This window comes from Artemia sp. Qi Xiang Cuo, chromosome 8 (assembly GCF_049724085.1).
Source record: "Artemia sp. Qi Xiang Cuo chromosome 8, ASM4972408v1, whole genome shotgun sequence".
NCBI lineage: Eukaryota > Metazoa > Arthropoda > Branchiopoda > Anostraca > Artemiidae > Artemia > Artemia sp. Qi Xiang Cuo.
The window spans coordinates 8,124,933-8,145,047 of record NC_142801.1 but is presented as its reverse complement, the minus strand read 5'-3'; the positions used below and the strand labels follow the sequence as shown (position 1 = coordinate 8,145,047).

General features: G+C 36.7%; 1 protein-coding gene across 4 annotated transcripts in view; it reads left to right on the top strand.

Moving 5' to 3' along the window:
- Positions 1-20,115, top strand: part of LOC148949127 (carboxypeptidase B-like) — a 111,813-nt gene that overhangs the window by 47,251 nt on the left and 44,447 nt on the right. For 3 of the 4 annotated variants that reach the window (XM_089092834.1, XM_089092833.1, XM_089092831.1), the window contains exon 2: positions 17,543-17,743. The exons of the other annotated variant lie outside the window; for it this stretch is intronic. In XM_089092834.1, coding sequence (XP_088948960.1) covers positions 17,623-17,743 — 121 coding nt within the window. In that variant the 5' untranslated portion in view covers positions 17,543-17,622. The remainder of the gene's footprint in view (positions 1-17,542; positions 17,744-20,115) is intronic. 4 annotated transcript variants of the gene reach the window in all.

The window sequence follows — 20,115 nt, the reverse complement described above, 5'->3', positions numbered from 1 at the left end:
TTCGCCACTTGAGGAAACTGTTTGTGACATTGCTTCAAATAAGCAAATTGAAACATGTGAATTCTATAGAATGAATGAGAATCATATCATTGACTATATAAAGAGATATGACAAGAGTGAAGTTACACTCTACTGTAGAAAATGTGACCCTGACATTGCAGTACATCAGGATCAGTATACTGTGAATTCAGATAATCTACCTGCATTAGTTGTTGTCGACAAATACCTATACCTAGTAGAATATGAAATCTAAAGAGTAGAAAAGTCTGTTTTTATAATGTATATACATTTTTTTCATTTATTAATAAACAATTTCACATAAATTTTTATAACATTTTATTCGTAGGGAACTAAAATCAATATTAAATACGCTTGTAAGTATATTTTCCACTAAAAAGTTGTTCAATCGAGGTAAGTCAACTTAGATGTCGAGAAACTGCTTGTAGGTATAGCCACGACATCTAAACATGAAAAAGAGTAGTGCATGAAAGCCATATGTCTTAGTCGTTAAATTCTGTACTCTTCGTTGATTTTGAATAATAGTTTTCCCACTGCTTTCAATAAAGTTGCTGATGTATGGAGTATAGAATTTATACGATAGGCCAAGAGGATAAAAAAAAAATTCAATATTCTTCGCTGTTTGAAAGATGCATAGCCAATGGCCTGTCTTCAAAGTCGATGGACTGCTAATGATTAGGGTTATTAATGATTAATAATGATTAGGGTATTGTTAGCACTTGGAATTTTTTCAATGAAGTCCGATGGTATACGATAGGACTTGTACTGGGACATGTATGGATCCATACTAAATAAGTTGATTATTTGGTTTGTGTTCAAGGTGCTAGGTCTAGTAGAATACTTCCGTCGGGTGTGATTTCCTAATAGGTTTCAAATGGACTCAATGATATTAGCGTGATACTCTCAGTCAAAGCATCAGAAAATGTACACTCTAAACGTACATTTTCTGTTCGTACTATGCTCATATCCTGAGTCCCCGACAAGTCAAAAACAATTACCCCATGATTTTTTGAAAACATTGAATCGGTTATTCCATTTCCAAATAGTTAAGAGTCATGATCTAGGGATTGCATGGTCAACTCGTACATAGTTCTATTGGATTTTTTCTCAAATGATAGAGTGCACAGTGGAATACCATTCATTTTGCACACAAGGCTAGATAGACCAAACAAATTAAAATCGTGGCGGGATTCAGTCCAGGATCCAACGGCACTGCCACTCTTCACAAAGGCCAAAGCCAATTTTGATGGGATTTCTCCATTGATAAATGATGAATCGGTATAGCTACGAGAGCCGGTGGCAATGTGACGTTGATTGGTGATCGTATGGAGGACATGAAGTTTAATTTTGTTGCTATTGGCTCTTAGCTTTTCCACTTCCAATGCAACAGAGCTCATAACCTGTTGTTTTCGGACGTGGAGAATTGCCGATGTGATAATGACATTAGCATCGGGTGCTGCAGGAAGTGTTTTTCTCAAAATGAAATTCGTTGGGGTCAGTTGCAACTTTATGTCAATCTTGACATTGGGGGGTAGCCATTGGGATATATTGAATATCTCATGATTTAATTTTCGAACCAGATGATACTCCTGGGTCACTGCAGTAGTCAACTCGGCGTCAGTATCAACACCTGATCGATATTCATAGCTCAATGATTGTCCTCTAAACTCCTTGTATGCCTTTGGTGTCACCATCATAAATTGTATGTAGCTTGCATATTTGGATAAATTATTTCTAGTGCTCACCAATGTTCCATTAATAAATACATTAATATGTTTGAACAGATTGTGTAGACTACAGTTTTCGTAGGAGAGAATATCGGCAACAGTTGGAGTTGTATTATCTGACTTTTTCTTCACCACAACATTTAAATCAATAAATGTTGATGACAAATCAATAATATAGACTTCATTGGAAAATATTTGAAAGTGTATATTTTCCGAGAGGGGTTGTTTGGGGTGAAATTGTTCATAGTAGCCATACTTGACACTGACATCAATATTTTCAGCATTGAAAAGATTCAATGAAGGAAATAATTGATTGATATAATTCCTTATGGGGGAGACAAGTCATCTTAAGAGAAGAAATCCTTCTTTGATCTAAGTCTTTTTCTTTTTCTTCTTCTGCTCATTGGTCTTCCTTGTTTTATTCCTCAAACTCCTTGTTGATTTCCTTCGCTTCCCGCCTGGATAGAGACTGATAAGTGAATGACGCGCACGCATCCTTTTCAATCCCTCCCCATTTTGTCGAGATTTTAATTGCTCTTCAACGGCTCTTGCTGAAGATCCAATATTTTCCTTAACACTCTCCTTGAAATTCTTACCCGACCCCCAGTCATGTAGTGTTGAGGCAGCAAAATTTGATGCAGCAGGTACAAGATATTTTCTGGCAAGGGGTAGTACAGAACGAAATAGCCTAGCAAACCAACTACCAAAACCATAGCCAGACATTGTAGTACGCCCCTTGTAGTAGTCCAATCCATTGCCTATTTTACGTAGACTCAGAGCACCAACATAGCAATCGATATCGGGAGAGACAAATGGAATTCTTCTATTATTCATTTTAGGTGATTGTGTCGCCGACAATGGGTCGAAAATGGCATGTAATCACTGCTAGGCCTTTTGTTATTGCTAGAGGATCACCCAATTCACTTCTAAGTGTTAACTGGTAGGTGTTCAAAGACGAAATGCATACAGGAACAAATTGATTATGCCTTATGACATAGTGACGAACAATTTTTAGGGATACTTTTCGTTTGAAAAAATATAGTTTAATGTTTTATTAATTACCGACTCCCGACGATTCAGCAAAGTATGTATAGAAGACAATGCAAGTTTCTAAGGCAAAACCAGGTGGATAATGAGCAAAAATAACTTGATCCATCCCGTAAACGGTGCCAGCATGTTTCCCATTGATAATATTCTGTTTAAAGCCAAATACATCTCTCAGATTACCATTGAGAATAATTATTTCAGTGTCAACAGGTGAGGTAATGTAAATCCTATCCTGTTCCAATGAATAATTAAAATGGAATGTACCATTCCTACGATATGAGATTTTTCTATTGATTGTATTTTTCTGTCATATTATCGTATTCAATATATTTCAATTTAGCATTTGGATATTTGCTAGATTTAAGTGCTTCAACCCATTCATAGTCGACAAAGAGTGACCAATCGAATGGTATAACTTTTATATCATACACACGATCCTTTCTCAGGATGTCATAGGTATTTTTGAGAATACAGTCTACAAGAACCACTTCATACGCACCGTCGAATTTGATGGTGGGGGATAGTTTCGTCCAAAAATCGCTTGTTTTATTCAAGTCATTGTAGAGAGGATCGGAAACATTTGACATAAATGTTTTATAGAAATCATTGGGCATTGACAATATCTTCAACAACGATCCAAGAATCAAAATCAGAGTTGTATCCTAGCCACCAAACAATTAACTGTTTCCTATCCCTGCGAGTACGAGTCTTTAATATCTTTTCAATCTAATAGATTTCACTATTATTTTTAACTTTTTGTTGTTCATAGTCATAAAAGCCGCCAAGAATCTCTTCATCTTTGGTATCGCGCAAACGATAAGTTGTGGGTTTAGTGTCTAGGATTTTTGCCACTTTAAAAAGTTCTGTGGACCACAAGTAATTCCCTATTTCAAAAATATTAGTTGTTCTATTAATTCGAACAGTATCACCAAAATTGAAATTTTTGTTCTTGACAATCGATTCATTGGAATATTGTTTAAGAAAGGTGTCAATTATATCTTGGTCAGAATGATGAACTTCCGTTGGCGAAGAGTTGGACAATGATCGATGAGGTTGTTGATTATAAATTAACATGATTTTATCTAAATCATGAATAAAATCCGGTGTGTTTTTCAATGCATAATATCTTGAAATTAAGAGTCGAATAGTTCTTATCAATTTTTCGGCCAATTCAGCCCTTATAGGACTATGACTATTATAGAGCAGTGTACTATATTTTACTAGTACTTTTGCAACATGGGGATTAACAAATTCACTACCACGATCCGTTTGAATTTTTTATACGAATCCTCTTCGAGAATACTTTCTATAGCCTGAGCAACTTCAACGCCTCTCTTTGCCCGCAATAGAATTGCATATGCATAACGACTATAAACACTGATTGCAAGTAGAATGTACTTGTACGGTATATTGTGACGTTGTTGAATCTCATTTAGAGTTAGGAGATCTGCTTGCATTATATGCAATGGGAAAAAGGCTTTAGTTTTTCGATAATGATTAACACGAAGTCTATGATTTCTATGTAGAGTGTAACTTGATTCATTTTGTAGATAGTCTTGTACACTTTTAGTGTGAACACCAGTGACTTTGTAAAGAGTGACGGGGGAACTTAAAATCCCCGCCTCACCAATATTTTCATAAACACCTTTCAGAACTTCAACCATTTTGAACGTAAACACGTAATGTAACGTCCGCTACCCTTTTGTATACTAGTTGTGGTTGGTGATGGGGGTGATGATGACATGGTGCGTTTTCGCTTTTGTCTAGCTATCAATGGTGTGCTCCTTCTTATTGTTAAGTTTCCGCTAGGTGTGCTAGTATTTTCCAAGATTGATTTAAAATCTTCTTCTTCTTCTTCCTCTTCATATTTTAATGATGTTGTTGATGATGATGCATGTTCATTTAATTTTTTTAGAATTTGTCTATTGCTATTAAGACTTTTGGGGAAGTTTAATGTATTTAGAAAGTTGTATAAATGAGCGTCAAATGATAATAGTCCTTTACGATTTGTAAGCATATCATAATCAAGTAGATTATAGCTCTTGCCCTGAATTATAATCCCTTTCCCATTGCCATCAACTTGAATATGATCTTGACCACTTTCCTTGAGATAAGTTAGGAGTCGTGTACATTTTTAAAGAGATGATTGGGGCCATATATTTACAATTTTCAAAAAAAATGAATAAAAATACACCGTCGTTAATTTTGTTCCAGCAGCAGCAGCAGAATCCTGATGAGATGGTTCTTTTTTGTGATCAATACTACTGGCTTTCGCACGATAGGGCTTATGTTTGTTCACTCGGCGAAGTGCATCTTGAAGTAAAAAAAGTTTTTTATCATACTCAATATTCTCGTTGTCAATGAATTTACTCAGATTGTTCTCAAAGTGTTCCACGGGTGAATGAGCGAGTTCTATTGGAGTCAATTTATAGGGTTTTGCCTTTCTATCTAGAGAAAACTGTTCACAAGTCCTGCAATTATTGGCAGTAAAAGTGTGAAAAAGCTACCGCCCGCCTGAAGAAGTCGTGTCTTTTTAAAATTATTTACTTTTTTTTTATAGGCCAATTTAAGTAAAATGAAACGATGTTGCTTTGCCTGTTGCTCAACTACTTCTGGCAGTTGAACATTACCCTCGGTCAAATTTATACAAAGTTCAGATATTAGATTTATGAAATCATTGTCAATACCACGTTTGAGTATGGCTTTCCTAAGCAAGGGTTTTGAAGTGCTTAGAACTGAAAATAAATGTCTATTTTCATGTAGTTTCTTCAGTGTCACGATAGCAACTAATAGGTCTCTTTACTGTTCACCGGAAGATATACTGTAATTTCATTGTCAAAAATATCTTTCACTACACGCAGATCCTCGGGTGTATTTTGATTAAGATCCAATAGGACATATACGTAGGGTTTATTAGTTGCCTGATTGTATGCTGACAGCAGAAATTTAGGTGCGCCGGGGTATGTTTGCTTATTGAGTTACTAGCGAGCTAGAATCACGAACAACTCTGTAGATGATATAGTAGGTGCAGTTCAATGCAAGTGTTCGCATACGTTTGCGCTGGTGAAAGAGATTGTGAAGAACCAGAGTAACGGAAATCTGTTCGTGATGAGAGCAAGTAGCGAACAGTTGTAGCACTTTCTGGGACCATTGTTCAATACATTCAGCCAGCTCGTCAATAATCAGCCAAGAGTTTGGTTCAATAATGCTGAAAACATAAAGTCCCTGTAATTGTATCTGCACCAACCCTGTCGTGGCAATCACTTTTATTTTATCGTATGACTCCTGCCAAATACTGTAACAATAGTATATTTTTTTCGACTTTCCCACAAACATTTTATCGCAATTTTTAATTATATTAGTTAAGATTGTTGTTTTGCCTGTCATTGACGGCCCACACAGAAACGATCTAAATGGTGTTTTAAATTGATATATGTTCCCTTCAACAGTTCACCTTGACAACTAACTGTAGGCTATGGCTGTCTAATGACTAAATAATTTCCCTACTACTAGTCCGTTCAAGAAGAACAATAAGAAGACGAATAAAGAATCATATTTTCTTTTATTATACACACATAAGAAAGTAACAGCGCTTTACAAATACTACATTGAAAAAAAAGCACATTAAACATGAAAAATTACACTTTTTTAATTTTTTTTATAATAAAAAATACAACATTTACATAGGCACTAGAAAAAAAACACTTTAATAAATATATTTTTTATATTTATTTATAAAAAATACAACATTTATTAAAATATGCACACACACACACACACTTAAAAAATATCACTTTTATTTACAGCATTTGGAATGGGGTCCCCCCCCCCGGGGGGCGGCCGCTGCGGTGGCCGGGAAGCGGGGCCCGCTGCGGCAGGCCGGGAAGCACTGCGGGAAGTGCCGCGGGCCGGGACACAGGGCCCGCTGTGGCGGGCCGGGGGTGGGCATTAAATAATGGAAATTGATCTGCCTTGCACACACATTGAAAATTGTTTGTGATATAGAAAAAAAGAATTTAAAAACACCCATTACCCAATCGAACCCTCCCGCCCAATTTGTACTTTTTTTTAATGAATTTAAGTTAATTTTTGTAGACAGAGTTGTTTTCTGTACTCTACACATTCAACTCGGTCTGAAATTAAATAATGACCGTGTGGTAGTACCTTCACACCATCCTCAAGTGCATAAAATTTGTCTGATATGGCCGACATGGCGTTTTTCTCAGCTCTAACTGTTTTGTTTTGAAATTGTAAAGAGCGAATCGCCATGACTTTCCCTCTTGGGGCTAAACTACGTTCCACACAGTTTCTATACACACTCATGTCTAAATTATTTTATACAAAGTGTGTAGGTATCCCATTGCAAACTTGTTTGATATCCTTGTTGTGCGTTTCCACACAGTATACCTTCGGCCCAGGAAACACACCACTGGATATCAGATAGCTACCCGTTTCAGATTTTAACATTAACAATTGATTTGGGGCCTGGCGTTTCACTAGCTCTGGGTAGCGGGATTCATCCCAATTAGTGTAGTCTATTCGTGAGCTAATGTACTCGCCATTTTCCAAATTATTCAATAGATTTTCAGTTTTAACTTTTAACATTAGTGAATCAGTGTCCCCGTATTACACTTGAACTTGTCCCTCAATCGGCCACTGTACCTTGCATACATTATAATAAAATGACAACATGAGTTTCTTAGATATTTCAGTTATTGCACTCCCGCCTGCAATATTTTTATTTAAAACAAAGTTTCTTTTCTTGCAATGCAGGAGCACCATATTAGAGTATATGATTGTGAACGATGTGAAGTTTGGATCCACAATGATTCGAGCACAATCTTTGGGATTGGTTACAATGTCACATCGACTTCTGTTTCGTATCTTTCGCATATTTTACTTAAAGCTGAGTTCAAAATGAGTTTATAGACTTCGTTTCAACTTTCGTTGTCGCTTGTGAACTCTTACTGACGAAGGTGCCAATAAATGTTTCTATGTAAGGCTTTTGATCGAATTGGAGGGCTTTATGAATCTTTTTGACTTTGAAACCATTGGACACCATCCATTTCAATAGCAAGTGTTGAAAGACGAGATTCTGTTTCAGGTTGAGGTCGGCAATTAGTTTTTGTTTTGAAGGTACCCAGTGCATACTCCCATCCTCTACTAAAGATAAATTGTAGGGGCTCAGAGAGTCCCTACCCATCGGTCTATTTATGCATGGAAAAACAAAGTCTTTTACCGAGTCATGGATTTCCAGGGGTATTTTACCGTCAATTTCAAAAAACCATCCCTGTGCCCCATTCTCCTCAACATTAGCAATGTTGGGGAAACTCAAAGCACACGGATTGTCAAGCCATTTATAATTGCCACACGGTAAACAGTAGTGAGACATTGCCGATGGGTAAAGAGAATTCATATCCAAAAAACTGTATCCGACTTTTCATCGGTATGCTATTCGTTCGGATCAGTTTTCTAGATACTGTGCCAGTGAAAAACATACCCACCCCTCCTTGGTCTTTCTACAAACTGATGCTGATCCACATCGGTGATCAGACCTATTTCTTCTTTGCTGATTTTAAGTATCAAATCCATCACCAGATGAGGAGTGGAAAAATAATAACCTAAATCCATCCCAAATTTCCCATAGATTTTATCCGTATTTTTGCCCACAATGTCCAGAAGAGTGAGTACTTCACTGACCAAGTATAGTTTACAATAATCCCACCCATTTTTACATCCGCCCTTTGCCCAAACCCTCTTAGAAAATTCATAGCCGTTAGTGGTGCACTCACTCTCAGTAAGAGAATTGTAAAAAGCTTCAATGAGCAGTAATGACACCTCATCTAGACTCGAGGCAGAGTTGTAATAATCATATGCATATATACCGTTACACGTTAATAAATCATACATTTCATCATCGTGGAAGTGCAGTTTGAGGAGGGGGAAGCTATCAAAATTGTCACTTTTCTTTACCCGAATCAATTGACTTAAGAATTTGGGGAAGAAGCTGAAAGACTCTAAAAAACAGATCTTATTCAGGCACATGTTACCTTTGACTACTGATTTCCACATGAATTCTAGCAGCAGTAGCTCCTCCGATGATTTGTATATGATATTATATGAAAATGAACCATCTTTCCATGCGTTATCTACAATTCCTCCCTTGGCAATGCGGGCCAACTCCGCTAGAACAAACTTTAAGTTTGTTCTACCCCCCTAAAGTTGTGCTACCCCCTTAAAGTTACTCCCGCCGATGTAATTTCCTTCCACAAATGATCATGGTCGATCACCTTCCTCCTCCCCCCATTCCCAACACCATCATCAAATTCTCCCTTGCAAACCCAACACATTTTACGATTTTTAATAGCCATTATGTCATCTGGTGGTAGGAGTATAGGATAGTTTGTGTAACGAAGGCGCGAAATTGCACCGTTCACTGTTTTGATTAGACTGACCAATACTGGGCGTATGCAGTCTTCGGCTTCACCCAACATTTTAACTATATCCAGCACTTGCATGGTATTATTGGAATCTCGTTGGGCGTGAGCGTAAGAGACCCCTATGGCTTCATGTATTTTAACACGACTTGGATTTGACGAGTCGTACACGTCTGTGAGTTTCGCTTCGCAGTATAAAGCGATCTTATTGCTCTGTAGGAGCGTGTTTTGGAAATTTTTAAAACGTAAGATCTCTCTATCTCCGCTTACCGTCTCCACAGCCTGGTATCCATGACGTTTACAGTGTTTCATGTGATGCTTTAACTTTAAATCAGAGCGAAATCTAGAGAGGCATGTTGGACAGTAATAACGTGCCTCATGTTTCTTACCGTCACCCAAAACCCTACTAATATCGGTAATTGGGTTAAAATGTAAAATTGAATCGGGTTCTGTGGGTGGCCTGCATAGAAGCCACACCCAATGTTCCACTGATTCAATGGAAAGAGCCCTCACTGGAAATAATACGCCCTTCTTATCGGAACAGTGACCCTCCTCAAATTTGGTTTCATACTGTAACACCGTGACACCAATCTTTAAATGTGCGTTAGCCCGCTCGAAAATATCTATTCTTTTTAGTGTCACGGGAAATTGACCATTTAAACAATTAAAATCTACTTTGGGGAACTTTGAACCCTCCCTACCATTAACTGCCAATTTATCCAGCTTTTTCTTACAGGCATCTTTTTAAATAGGTCTTTATGCCGCAATAAAAAATGCATACTTGAAACACTGTAGCCTCGTATCGAAACAGATTCGTTGCATCCCCCTACATCCCTCTAAATCTGAATGATACTTTAATTCAATACCCCTTGGCCCAGCCCCACCACCTATTAAGAAATAAAACCACCGACCCACCACCCCCCTCGTTATAATTTTCCCACTAAGTTGGAATGCTATTAACCCAATTTAGAAAAACCTCTCCATAATTTGCTAAATGTGGGCGAATTGCCAACATCTCTGTGTGCAAGTATTTCGAATACAGCTCGCTCGCATTTTCATTTAAAAAAATATTTTTAGGGTTCTTGGTGCTTTTAAACTAACCCCCCACCCCCCACACGCCCATCTGTTGTTCAAGAATGGCTCAAATCTTATTAGTATATAAATGTTTAATGGCCGGGGATCTGTTATTATATCTTCAGACACTAGAGAGTTAAAGGGGTCACCGAATTTGGCGCTGTAGACCATTATGTGGTGCAAGGCAGAGTTGGAAAGAAAAAAATCTGGAAGAGGGGGTGCTTGTGATGTTGTTGTATCCTTATTACTACTAGTACTACTAGTTGTATCATTAACCAGAATGGGGGGGGGGGGTGACATAGAATTGTCAATAGCACCGCCTCCAGTCTGTTCAATTGCAATGGATGGAGATGGCATGAAGTCCTCTAGGCCTGTTAGTATATATTCCAGGGTGTTTGGGAATAGCTGATCAAGCCAGCCTGTATTGTCCTGTGACGGAACTTCTTTATGAGAACCTGGTTCAGATGCACTACTAACATCGCCGAAATGCTCTCGCATAAATCTATCTGTCCATTCCGGGTCCTCCACCATGTCAATGTCACAAGTTAAATCATCTAGGCTGACCATGTCCCCAAAACAATCATTTGGAAAACCCCTATGCCATTCCATATTGTCTAGAACTAATGTAGGTTCATCTCTAAACTCCTCTGGTAGTGCTAGGATTGGTTCAGCTCCACTAAAAGTTGATGTTTCATGTCCCAATGAAGATGGCGCTTCTATTTCATTAATCTATAGAAAAAAGGTTTATCTTTAATGTGAAATAACCATTATTTTATAAAGATGAAAAACCATGTTCATTTTTGACCCCACCCTCAAAACTCAAATCCTCCTAGCATTTTTTTAAACTAAATACTTGCCACCACCCCACCCCCCCCCCCGACAGTTCAGAAAGGAGCAATACCCTATTTGTGCTGAATCATTTCTACTCGTATCTTTACCAAGATATTGAATAAGTACCATTTTTCACCCCACCCACAAAACTCAAATCCTCATAGCATTATTTAAACTAAATACTTGCCTCCACGCCACCCACTCCCCCCCCCTCCCCAAAAAGTTCAGAAAGACGCAATACCCTATTTATGCTGAAGCATTTCTAGTCGTATGTTTACCAGGATATGGAATAAGCACCATTTTTTTCACCCCACTCACAAAACTCAATTCCTCCTAGCATTATTCAAACTAAATACTTGCCTCCGTTAAAGTTCGTTAAGTTCGTTAAAGGCGAGCTATTTTCTTGCGAAAGCAAAAAAAAACAGAAAAAAATGCTCATTGTTCCTTCAGTAGCCACGCAATTAGACTAAAAATGAAGATATTTATGCACACTTTCAACTAACTACGACTAAGTTTGTTAAATGCGAGCTAAAATCCAATTTAATACACAACTTAAATTTCTTCCCAAGAAAATATTTTGAATACGATTTGGCTGTATATCACTTCTGAGTTTAATCTACTATTCTTTAATTAGCAACTTCCTTAATGATATAACTCAATGAATATCCATAGATATCCAAAATCAATGTAAAACTTAAATTTCTTTCCGAGAAAATATCTTGAATACAATTTGACTGTATATCAATTCTGAGTTTCTAGCTAGAATTACACAAAGCCTGTCTTAATCACCTACCTTTTGTTTTCATAATTCAGATAAGAAACGTTTGAAGTCTGGTTCCAAAAATGACCCTTTTTGTAATTATAAACCCAGGTGGTTTTAGACCGGAAAAAGATTTTTGATAATGGGAGAAAGAAAATTTCGAAAGAAAAGAACTATTTCTAATGAATTAAACTCGTAAACAGAGAAGGGGAGGGGGGATTAGGTTTACATAATAGAAAATAGTGGGTATTTTGCGTTTTCTAGCGACTATAATCATCCTATTGTAGGGTTTGTATTGTTGGGGGGAGGACTATACCCCCTGAAATTTGAATTTACTGGAGAGATTGTAAAATTATTCTATTTGTAAATAAATTAAGAAATTTACTAAGCTGTACTCACATTATAAATCGAAGTAGGCATAGCTTCAACGTCAATAATATTTAGTGTATTATCCATGGTATGTTAAAACATTATGGAAATTTAATCGTAATGCATGGCCATTATATACAAAATCTCAAGGACGAATGTAAATCACTCTGTTTTATTTGAACCCTATCCCCAATCAACTTACCATATATTGAGCAACCTCCGCTGTCTCTGATTGGCCGATAAAACGGACGTTGCCTCAAAACCCCTCTGGTTGTTATATATAATCTCGACTATACTCTCAAAACATGTTGGACCACTTTATAGGTTGCCAGATTTTTTTAAAATGTGCACGTGAAGCTACGCTGCATATTCTTGTACAGTTGATATCAATAACAAAAAAACAGTCTGGTTGTGTTATACAACCTTGACTATACTCTCAAAACGTGTTTGGCCACTTTATAGGTAAAGGATTGGTCGCTTTTTGCAATGTCCACGTGAAACCACACTGTATATTATTGTAGGCGTGAATGTACGCTTGAAATCAGCACCTAGATTACTACTTATCTCTTATCTATAAGCCTTTCCAATGTTCTTATTATTCCATTTTGAAGGTTAATAGGTATAGGCTACAGTTACTTTGTAATATGGGTTTCCTTTTTTTGAAGTGGGGATACTTGAAGATTACTTCCATGGCTTTATTTAGCTTAACCATCACTAAGTTTAATAAACTTACAATAACTGACATTAAACTACCCTACAGAAGTTTATGCGGTGCCACTCTAAGAGTGGAGGGGACGTGGCAATTTCCCCGGGCACCATGGCTGGAGTGGATACGGTTGGGGGATGCCCGCTTTGATCAAATTTCCACTTTGATTCAGCTTCTTTGCTTATATTGGTGTCATCAGGGAGGGGGGAAGCTTTAATTCATTTTTCCACGGGCACCACCAACCCTAGGAGAAGCTCTGGGCTCAGGAGTGGTATATCCAGAAGACTTACTTATTATCCGTTATTTTCCCACAAATCAGAATCTATTTTCTTTTTACATCTAAATAATAAGAACTAATGGCTCACCGCAGCACCAAGCCGCCTGATGCCAAAACAGCTAAGAACGCTCCTCCTCCATCCCAATCTATTCAAAGCTTTCCTCTTTATACCCTCCCAGGAAGTTCCCATTTCCTTTAAATCTTTATTTATGACATCTCCCCACCTCAGACGAGGACGACCTGCTTTCCGTTTAGCGCTAGACGGTTTACTCTAGTTGAGGTATCATAATTGCTAAGACACCTGCTAGGATTTGAATTTTCTTATGTATTTTCTTTGAAAAATGATAATCCTCCTTTTCTAGATTGTGACAAAGCCTTTGGCCTACACCCAACAAAATTTCGTGAATGGACGCCATTGTGCACGTCTATCAATAAAAACTACATGTATTAGTGGTGCTAACTAATAAAAATGTTACATTGATAAGAATTTCTTTTGGGGGGGGGGGGTACTAATTTTTGACTCAGTTTTCTACTAATTTTACTGATTTTTACCTAGGTTTTACTAATTTTCGACTTATTTTCGACTCGGTCAAAAATTTCAGGGGGGGGGTTCAAACCGGGTAACCCCCCTGGATACGGTCTTGGTAATTTATCACACACACCCCTTTCCCACCCCTCCACTTATTGCCACTCCTGAAAATTCGGAGGGTAGATTTTCTAAGTAAGCATTTCCACGTTGCAAAATGGCACAAATAATGAACGCATTAATAAAGAGCACCAAGGTGTATTGAATAAAAACAATTTTTTTTTCACTGACAATCAGGAGGAACATTACAATTTTACACTAACTGTATTCGTATACGAGAGGGAAAGGGGCTGCCCCCTCATCAATCTTTCGCTTTTTACGCTAAGATTTTTAGTGTTTTAAAAAGGCTTCTTATTTCAATTAAATTGCCCCTTAAATTTTCAGGAGTCATTTTTAATGAATTGAGACAAAGAGTCAAACATTAGTGGAAAGAGCAAGGGATTAAGGAGGAAGCAGCTTCCTCATAATAACGGAATAATGTCTCTTCATTTCATGTATTATTGTTGCTCCTTACTTTCAGTTACAAAAAATTGCTTTGTAATTTAATTTCTGGTTGATTTAAAACAATCTCAAGCCTCTATTTTTATACCTCTGTGGAGAATTTCACCTGGAAAATTCCTCTCGCGTAAAATCCACGCAGAAAATTATCTCTGGAAATTTAAGTCCTTGCTGAATCCTCGGCCAATTCTTCCTAGAAAATTCTCCCTACTTTCATTTGAAAAAAATTGTTTTTTGTTTAATTTCTGATTTTTTTTGTTTCAAATTATGCCACAAATATCCCTCCGTGCAAATTTCCCCTAAAATACTTGGAGAGTTCTTCCCGGGGAAAATACCCCCTGAAAAGTTCCACCCGCAGAAAATTTCTCCAATGAAAATTCCACCCTCACCGCGGCAAAATGCCTTCAGACATTTCTCTCCCGCTTAAATTTTATTCTCAAAAATTTAATATTCTTTTTACGTTTAAAATTGAGCAACCAAAAAAAAGGTAATACAACTAAAAAAAATTCCATATATGAATTCCAAAAAATTCCTGCCGGAAACTTTCCTCCTCACAGAAAATTCTCCACTTGGAAAATAAAAATTGCCCCTCGAAAAATTTCTTTATTTTTTCCAATAACAAATACTACATGGAAACAATTGGCAAACTGAATTAGTGTACGGCCCTTTCCCCGGAGACTGTGGGAAGTCATGTCATCCCCTGAGGCATAGATATTGGACCTTTCAGTTACGATGAATCGAATGGTTATCTCAAAAGTCTTATCAGATATAATTGGAGAAGAAGAGGTATAAGGAGGGGGTTGGATACCCTCTAATCTATTTGGTCAGGTACAAGAACCTTTAATTTCCGTTCGAATGAGCCCTTTCTCGATCTTCTAGGATCCTTAGTTCTAATACGGTTATCCCTTGAAAAAACACATCCATGATGTTTCTTCTGGCCAAAAAAAAAGAATTACACATTTTTTTTTTATAAGAACGTGAAACCTTTATAGTAGGATTTTCTGATATGCTGACTCTTCTGGTGTAACTTTGATTAAAACCGCTTTACTTTTAGGGTATATTTCACTCTTTAAAAAATCAGGCGAATTTTCTCAGGTTTGTTGCTTTTGATGAATAATGTTAAACTTAGTGAATTTTATATATTTGGATTAGTATAGAACACTAATTCTTTTGACGTATTAATTAATATTGAAATTCCTTGCTTTAGAGTTTCGAGAACTATTGGACTGAGTTGCTCTTTACTTACACTTTGTTATCACGAACTTTTTTTTATACTAAAATAGATTTTCCTATATCAAAATCAGAATTTTTGAATATTTAATATGTTGCAATTTTTGTTTTTTCATCCAAAATCTAAAACTCCGTATAATTTATGAATTTTTTAACGTTTGTCTCACTCCTAAGCACATACCGCTTCTAAGCAAAAATTTGTTTTTATTTATATCGAAAAAAATCCACAGCCGGATTAAAAGGCATCAGAAAAATCAATTCTGCAAATAACATGCTTTTGCACAACAGGACAAAGAAAAAATATTCAAATATTTGATGTAATGAGGAAAGAGAGCTTCTCTAATTAAACTTTCAAAAGGTTCACCCCTAGATGTCAAAGCCGCAACTCTACTTTTATAAGGATAATACTGAAAAAATAAAACAACAATCAATACATATTAATCAATGGCGATAAAATCAAAATGTTCCATAACAAAGCGGCTCTAAAGATCACCTCCTAATTAGGTAGTAGGCCTATTACTTCATGCAAATTGGTGCAGACAACATTATCAATCCAGTGTCCGTTAAATTTGGTGAACATTTTCGGTTAAGTATGGTTTCTGAGACAAAACAAACGGAATAGTTTTAGTTTTCTTGGCTTTCGGTAAAAAAAAAACTTCACTAAAATATGAATTTAACTATAATTAGCTTCCGAGATAATTTATTCGCTTGATTTTAAGCACTAACATAATAGCGCTGCCTAAGTAAAGAACGATTTTGGCACAATGTATTATTTTTATTCTTGGTTTTAGGACAGTTCGTATTTAATTTGCACTTTACTGAAAAAAATACAAATGAATGTGCATTGTCAGTTTAATATTAATATTATTTGATTTATTAAAGTTATAAAAGTAAAACATTTATATTTTTTTCAGTAAAGTGCAATTTGTGTTCTCGCCTTGGGAAGGCATAGGGGTTTTGAGCCCAACTTATGTTAATTTCTACTCGTTTTGAGTTTGACTCGGTTATTTATTGTAATTTCTGTTTGTTTTGGGTTTCATTTATTTATCGATGCTGATTTGTGGTAGTTTCACGCTTGGTAGATTATTAGATTTTATTTTTGCTAATTTTTGGTTTAATGGAGTTCTTTAATTTTCTTTGAAAAACTTATTTTGTGAAAAAAGCTTTTTAATTAATATCATTAAGAATCGCTAGAGTCAGGAAAAACACTAAATCACTAGCAGAAAAAACACTATGCAATAGAAAAAATTGCTGAAAAAAGTGGTAAATCACTAGGGCTGGCAAGCCTGATTGGGTCTAAATATTAGAAAACTGTTGCCCTGAGGTTCATTCCCAAGGCACAAGAGTCGGGATAACAAATGACTGGTTTTTAGTAGAACCGAAAATAGATGGTGTCTAAAGTCAGTAGGCCAGATTTATTATTTCAACCAGTATTTCCTCTGTTTCCTAAATATACTTATTCTAGTTCTCATTAGTTTAAACATTTAATATTCAAATCAGACCACTGGCTTAGTTTGGAGAATAGACTCTGGACGGTTTACGACTCCCGCTCATAATTTATTTGATTTTCAGATGTTTAAAATTTATCCATGCTCCAGAATTGAGACCAAAACGATTCTTACATAAAGAAGAATTCTTTGCCCTATATATTAACGAAGTATATACTCCACTCTCCTAATGTGCAAATATATACCCAGAATTGCATCCTGAATCCATATATAACATTCATTTGCGTCATAAATGAACTTCAACCCCACCCCTGAGCATATCCAAATCCGGGTATATATTTGCATATTAGGGGGTGGGGTAAAGTTAATTTGCGATGCAAATGGATGGTATATTTGGATTCAAGATGCAATTGTGGGTAGATATTTGCACATTAGGGGGGTGGGGGTATATACTTCGTTAACACATAGGTTTACTTCCTTCATCTGATTAGGATCATATGAACTAACTCTAATGCTGACTCTGATCAATTGTAGATGTAGAAATTTGGAAATTCAGATCTGGTGTTGACAATACATCAGACCTTCTAGTGGCGCCTTTTCATGCAGATGGTGTTATGAATCAACTAAATAGTAGTGGAGCCACAATTGATGTTGTTATATCTGATCTGGGAAAAGCAATTGAAGAAGAAAACGCTTCCATTGAGGTTGACCTAGAGAAGCTAAGTGTGAGAAAAAGTAAGGCTTTAATTCTACCTATATCGTGCAGCAGAGACAAATAAGTTTATTAGAATTAGCATCCATATTTTTTATTTATGTGTTTCTTAACAAAGCTTTTGTTTTTCGTTTTAACTTGATTAGTTTTATTGAAATAAGGTTGAAATTGAATACCTTGCTGTTCGAAGCTACCTAGTTGTGGCGCTGACCGGGCGAAGAGCCATGGACCTTCTGTATGTTACTTACCCGTTTTTTCTACTGTACAGCTTCATGTAGAAGGGGTTATCGTAGAAAATCGGAGGGAGCTCATTTGTTTGAAAATTGAAAGTACGATCTCTTTGGCTTGAGTTAAAAGTGATTGCAGTGAATGCAATCCAATCCAAACGAGACACTTTTTGCTACCCCACTGTCTATGACACCACCCTCACACCCAAGACATCTGATTGACGTCCCTAAGATATTAATTTGGTTCAAAATAGTCAGAACGGTCAAATAATTATTTGTTGAGGGACAGAATGGGACCCCTCGGGATCCCGAAGCAGCCTACAATGTTACCCTATCCGACAAGATTTCTGGGCTCACGCCAAGGTCTCTCCCCCCTGTTGAGAGTAATGTTAAAAACCTGGTGACTAGCAGCATCTGAATTGTCTGGAATATCCCTGTTTCCATACTGGGTGCTCAAAAGAGTCATGGGTTACGGCCAAGATCATTCAACTGCCCTTTAAAAAGTAAAGCCTCGCCAACATGTAGGACAGAGAAAACAGAGACCAATATAAGTATCTCAAATGGAATGCAGATAAAGCAGTAGGTCTTCACCGTGCCTTTATTAAGAAAAATGTGAGTAGTGCGAAACGGCTTTCAAGAAATGTAACTGTGGCTTCTTGTACAGAAGAGTAAGTGAAATAGCTAAAAGGAAGGAATCCAAGGCGCCATTCCTCCGTGACGAACATGGCAGCCAGATATAATATACAGATAAAATCCACTCTAGAACGAAAGACCACTTCGAAAATAAACTGAATTTGCCCTTCTTTTTTTGACCCAGCAGAGCCATCTAGTTTCCCATTAGTTACTACAGACCCATTCCCATCCCTTCTTCGCTTCAAAATGGAAGCAAACATCATAAAATGATGTTTGCTTGTACCAAAGACAAGTAAAGCTGTTGGCCCTCAAGGAATAAAGTGGGAGCTTCTGAAAGTCAACTATGAGCACCTTGCAAGCGACACTTTTGGTGTGCTACCGATTGGTTTTGTCTGTGGTTTTTGGATGATAAATTATTATTACTGCTACTACTACTAATGCTTGTCAACCATCACAATAGAATCACCACAGCTGCCTGTGAATTAGATCTTTCTTCTGAAAATATTGCAAAGCCAATATAGGCCCTCTCCATGAGAAAGGTTTGAAATTAGTTTGCAGCAACAACCAACAAATAAGTCCTTACAGTCTTGCCACTAGAATTATGACTTGATTCATGCAAGGATGTATCTGAGACATTCTTATAAGCGATCCGAGAATACCGAGCAGGCTTTTGACCATGTAGATCAACGGTTGATTATATTCTCATAGCCTGTAAGAACACAAAAAAATATCTTGAACTCAACATCAGTATCTATCATATAGTATGTTACACATAATTATTTGGCTAAAAAAATAAATAATAATAAAGAATTGTCTTCCTAATTTACTAACTGAGATAAATTAACAATTGAACAAGGTGTAGACCTTACTCAACCAACCAATCACCTAGGACAAAACAGTAAATCCAATCCAAAAGCCAAAAAATCATATTCAAAATAGAGCAAACTAAACATTAATAAATGTAAGTCGTTGTAAAAAACCAAGCAAAACCACCTTAAGTCTACAAAAACTAATATTCCCAAAGTAATCACCTCACATCAGGGCTCCTTAGAGGAAAACTCACTCGCCAATACGGGTTTCGGTGCTTAAATATCCTGACCCTGGTAAATGAGTGTGCCTGCTATAAAACCATATGGCATCCCCTTATGTAGTATCACCTGTGAAATATCTAATAAAATAAAATAACCAAAATTATAAAAAAAACCTGCAAGACTTTAACAAAGATTCTTTCACCACCACTCACCCAGAAGTGATTCAAAATAATACCTATCCAAATCAGAAAGAATATCACTTCAGCCAATTTACCTCAACAAACAACAAAAGTACGAAGAACAAAAGGTAAATCTTTTTGTAAGACAGTGGAAATAATTTGAATGAATATTTCGACCCTATGTCCAAGGGCCGTCCTCAGCAAGACAAAAAAATATATGAAAGAAAAAAGACTCACAACAACATGCGACCAATAAAACCAAAAAAGTAAAAAAAATTTTCAAAGCAGTCCCAGCATGCTTATTTCAGCGAAGTTCAACCAGGAC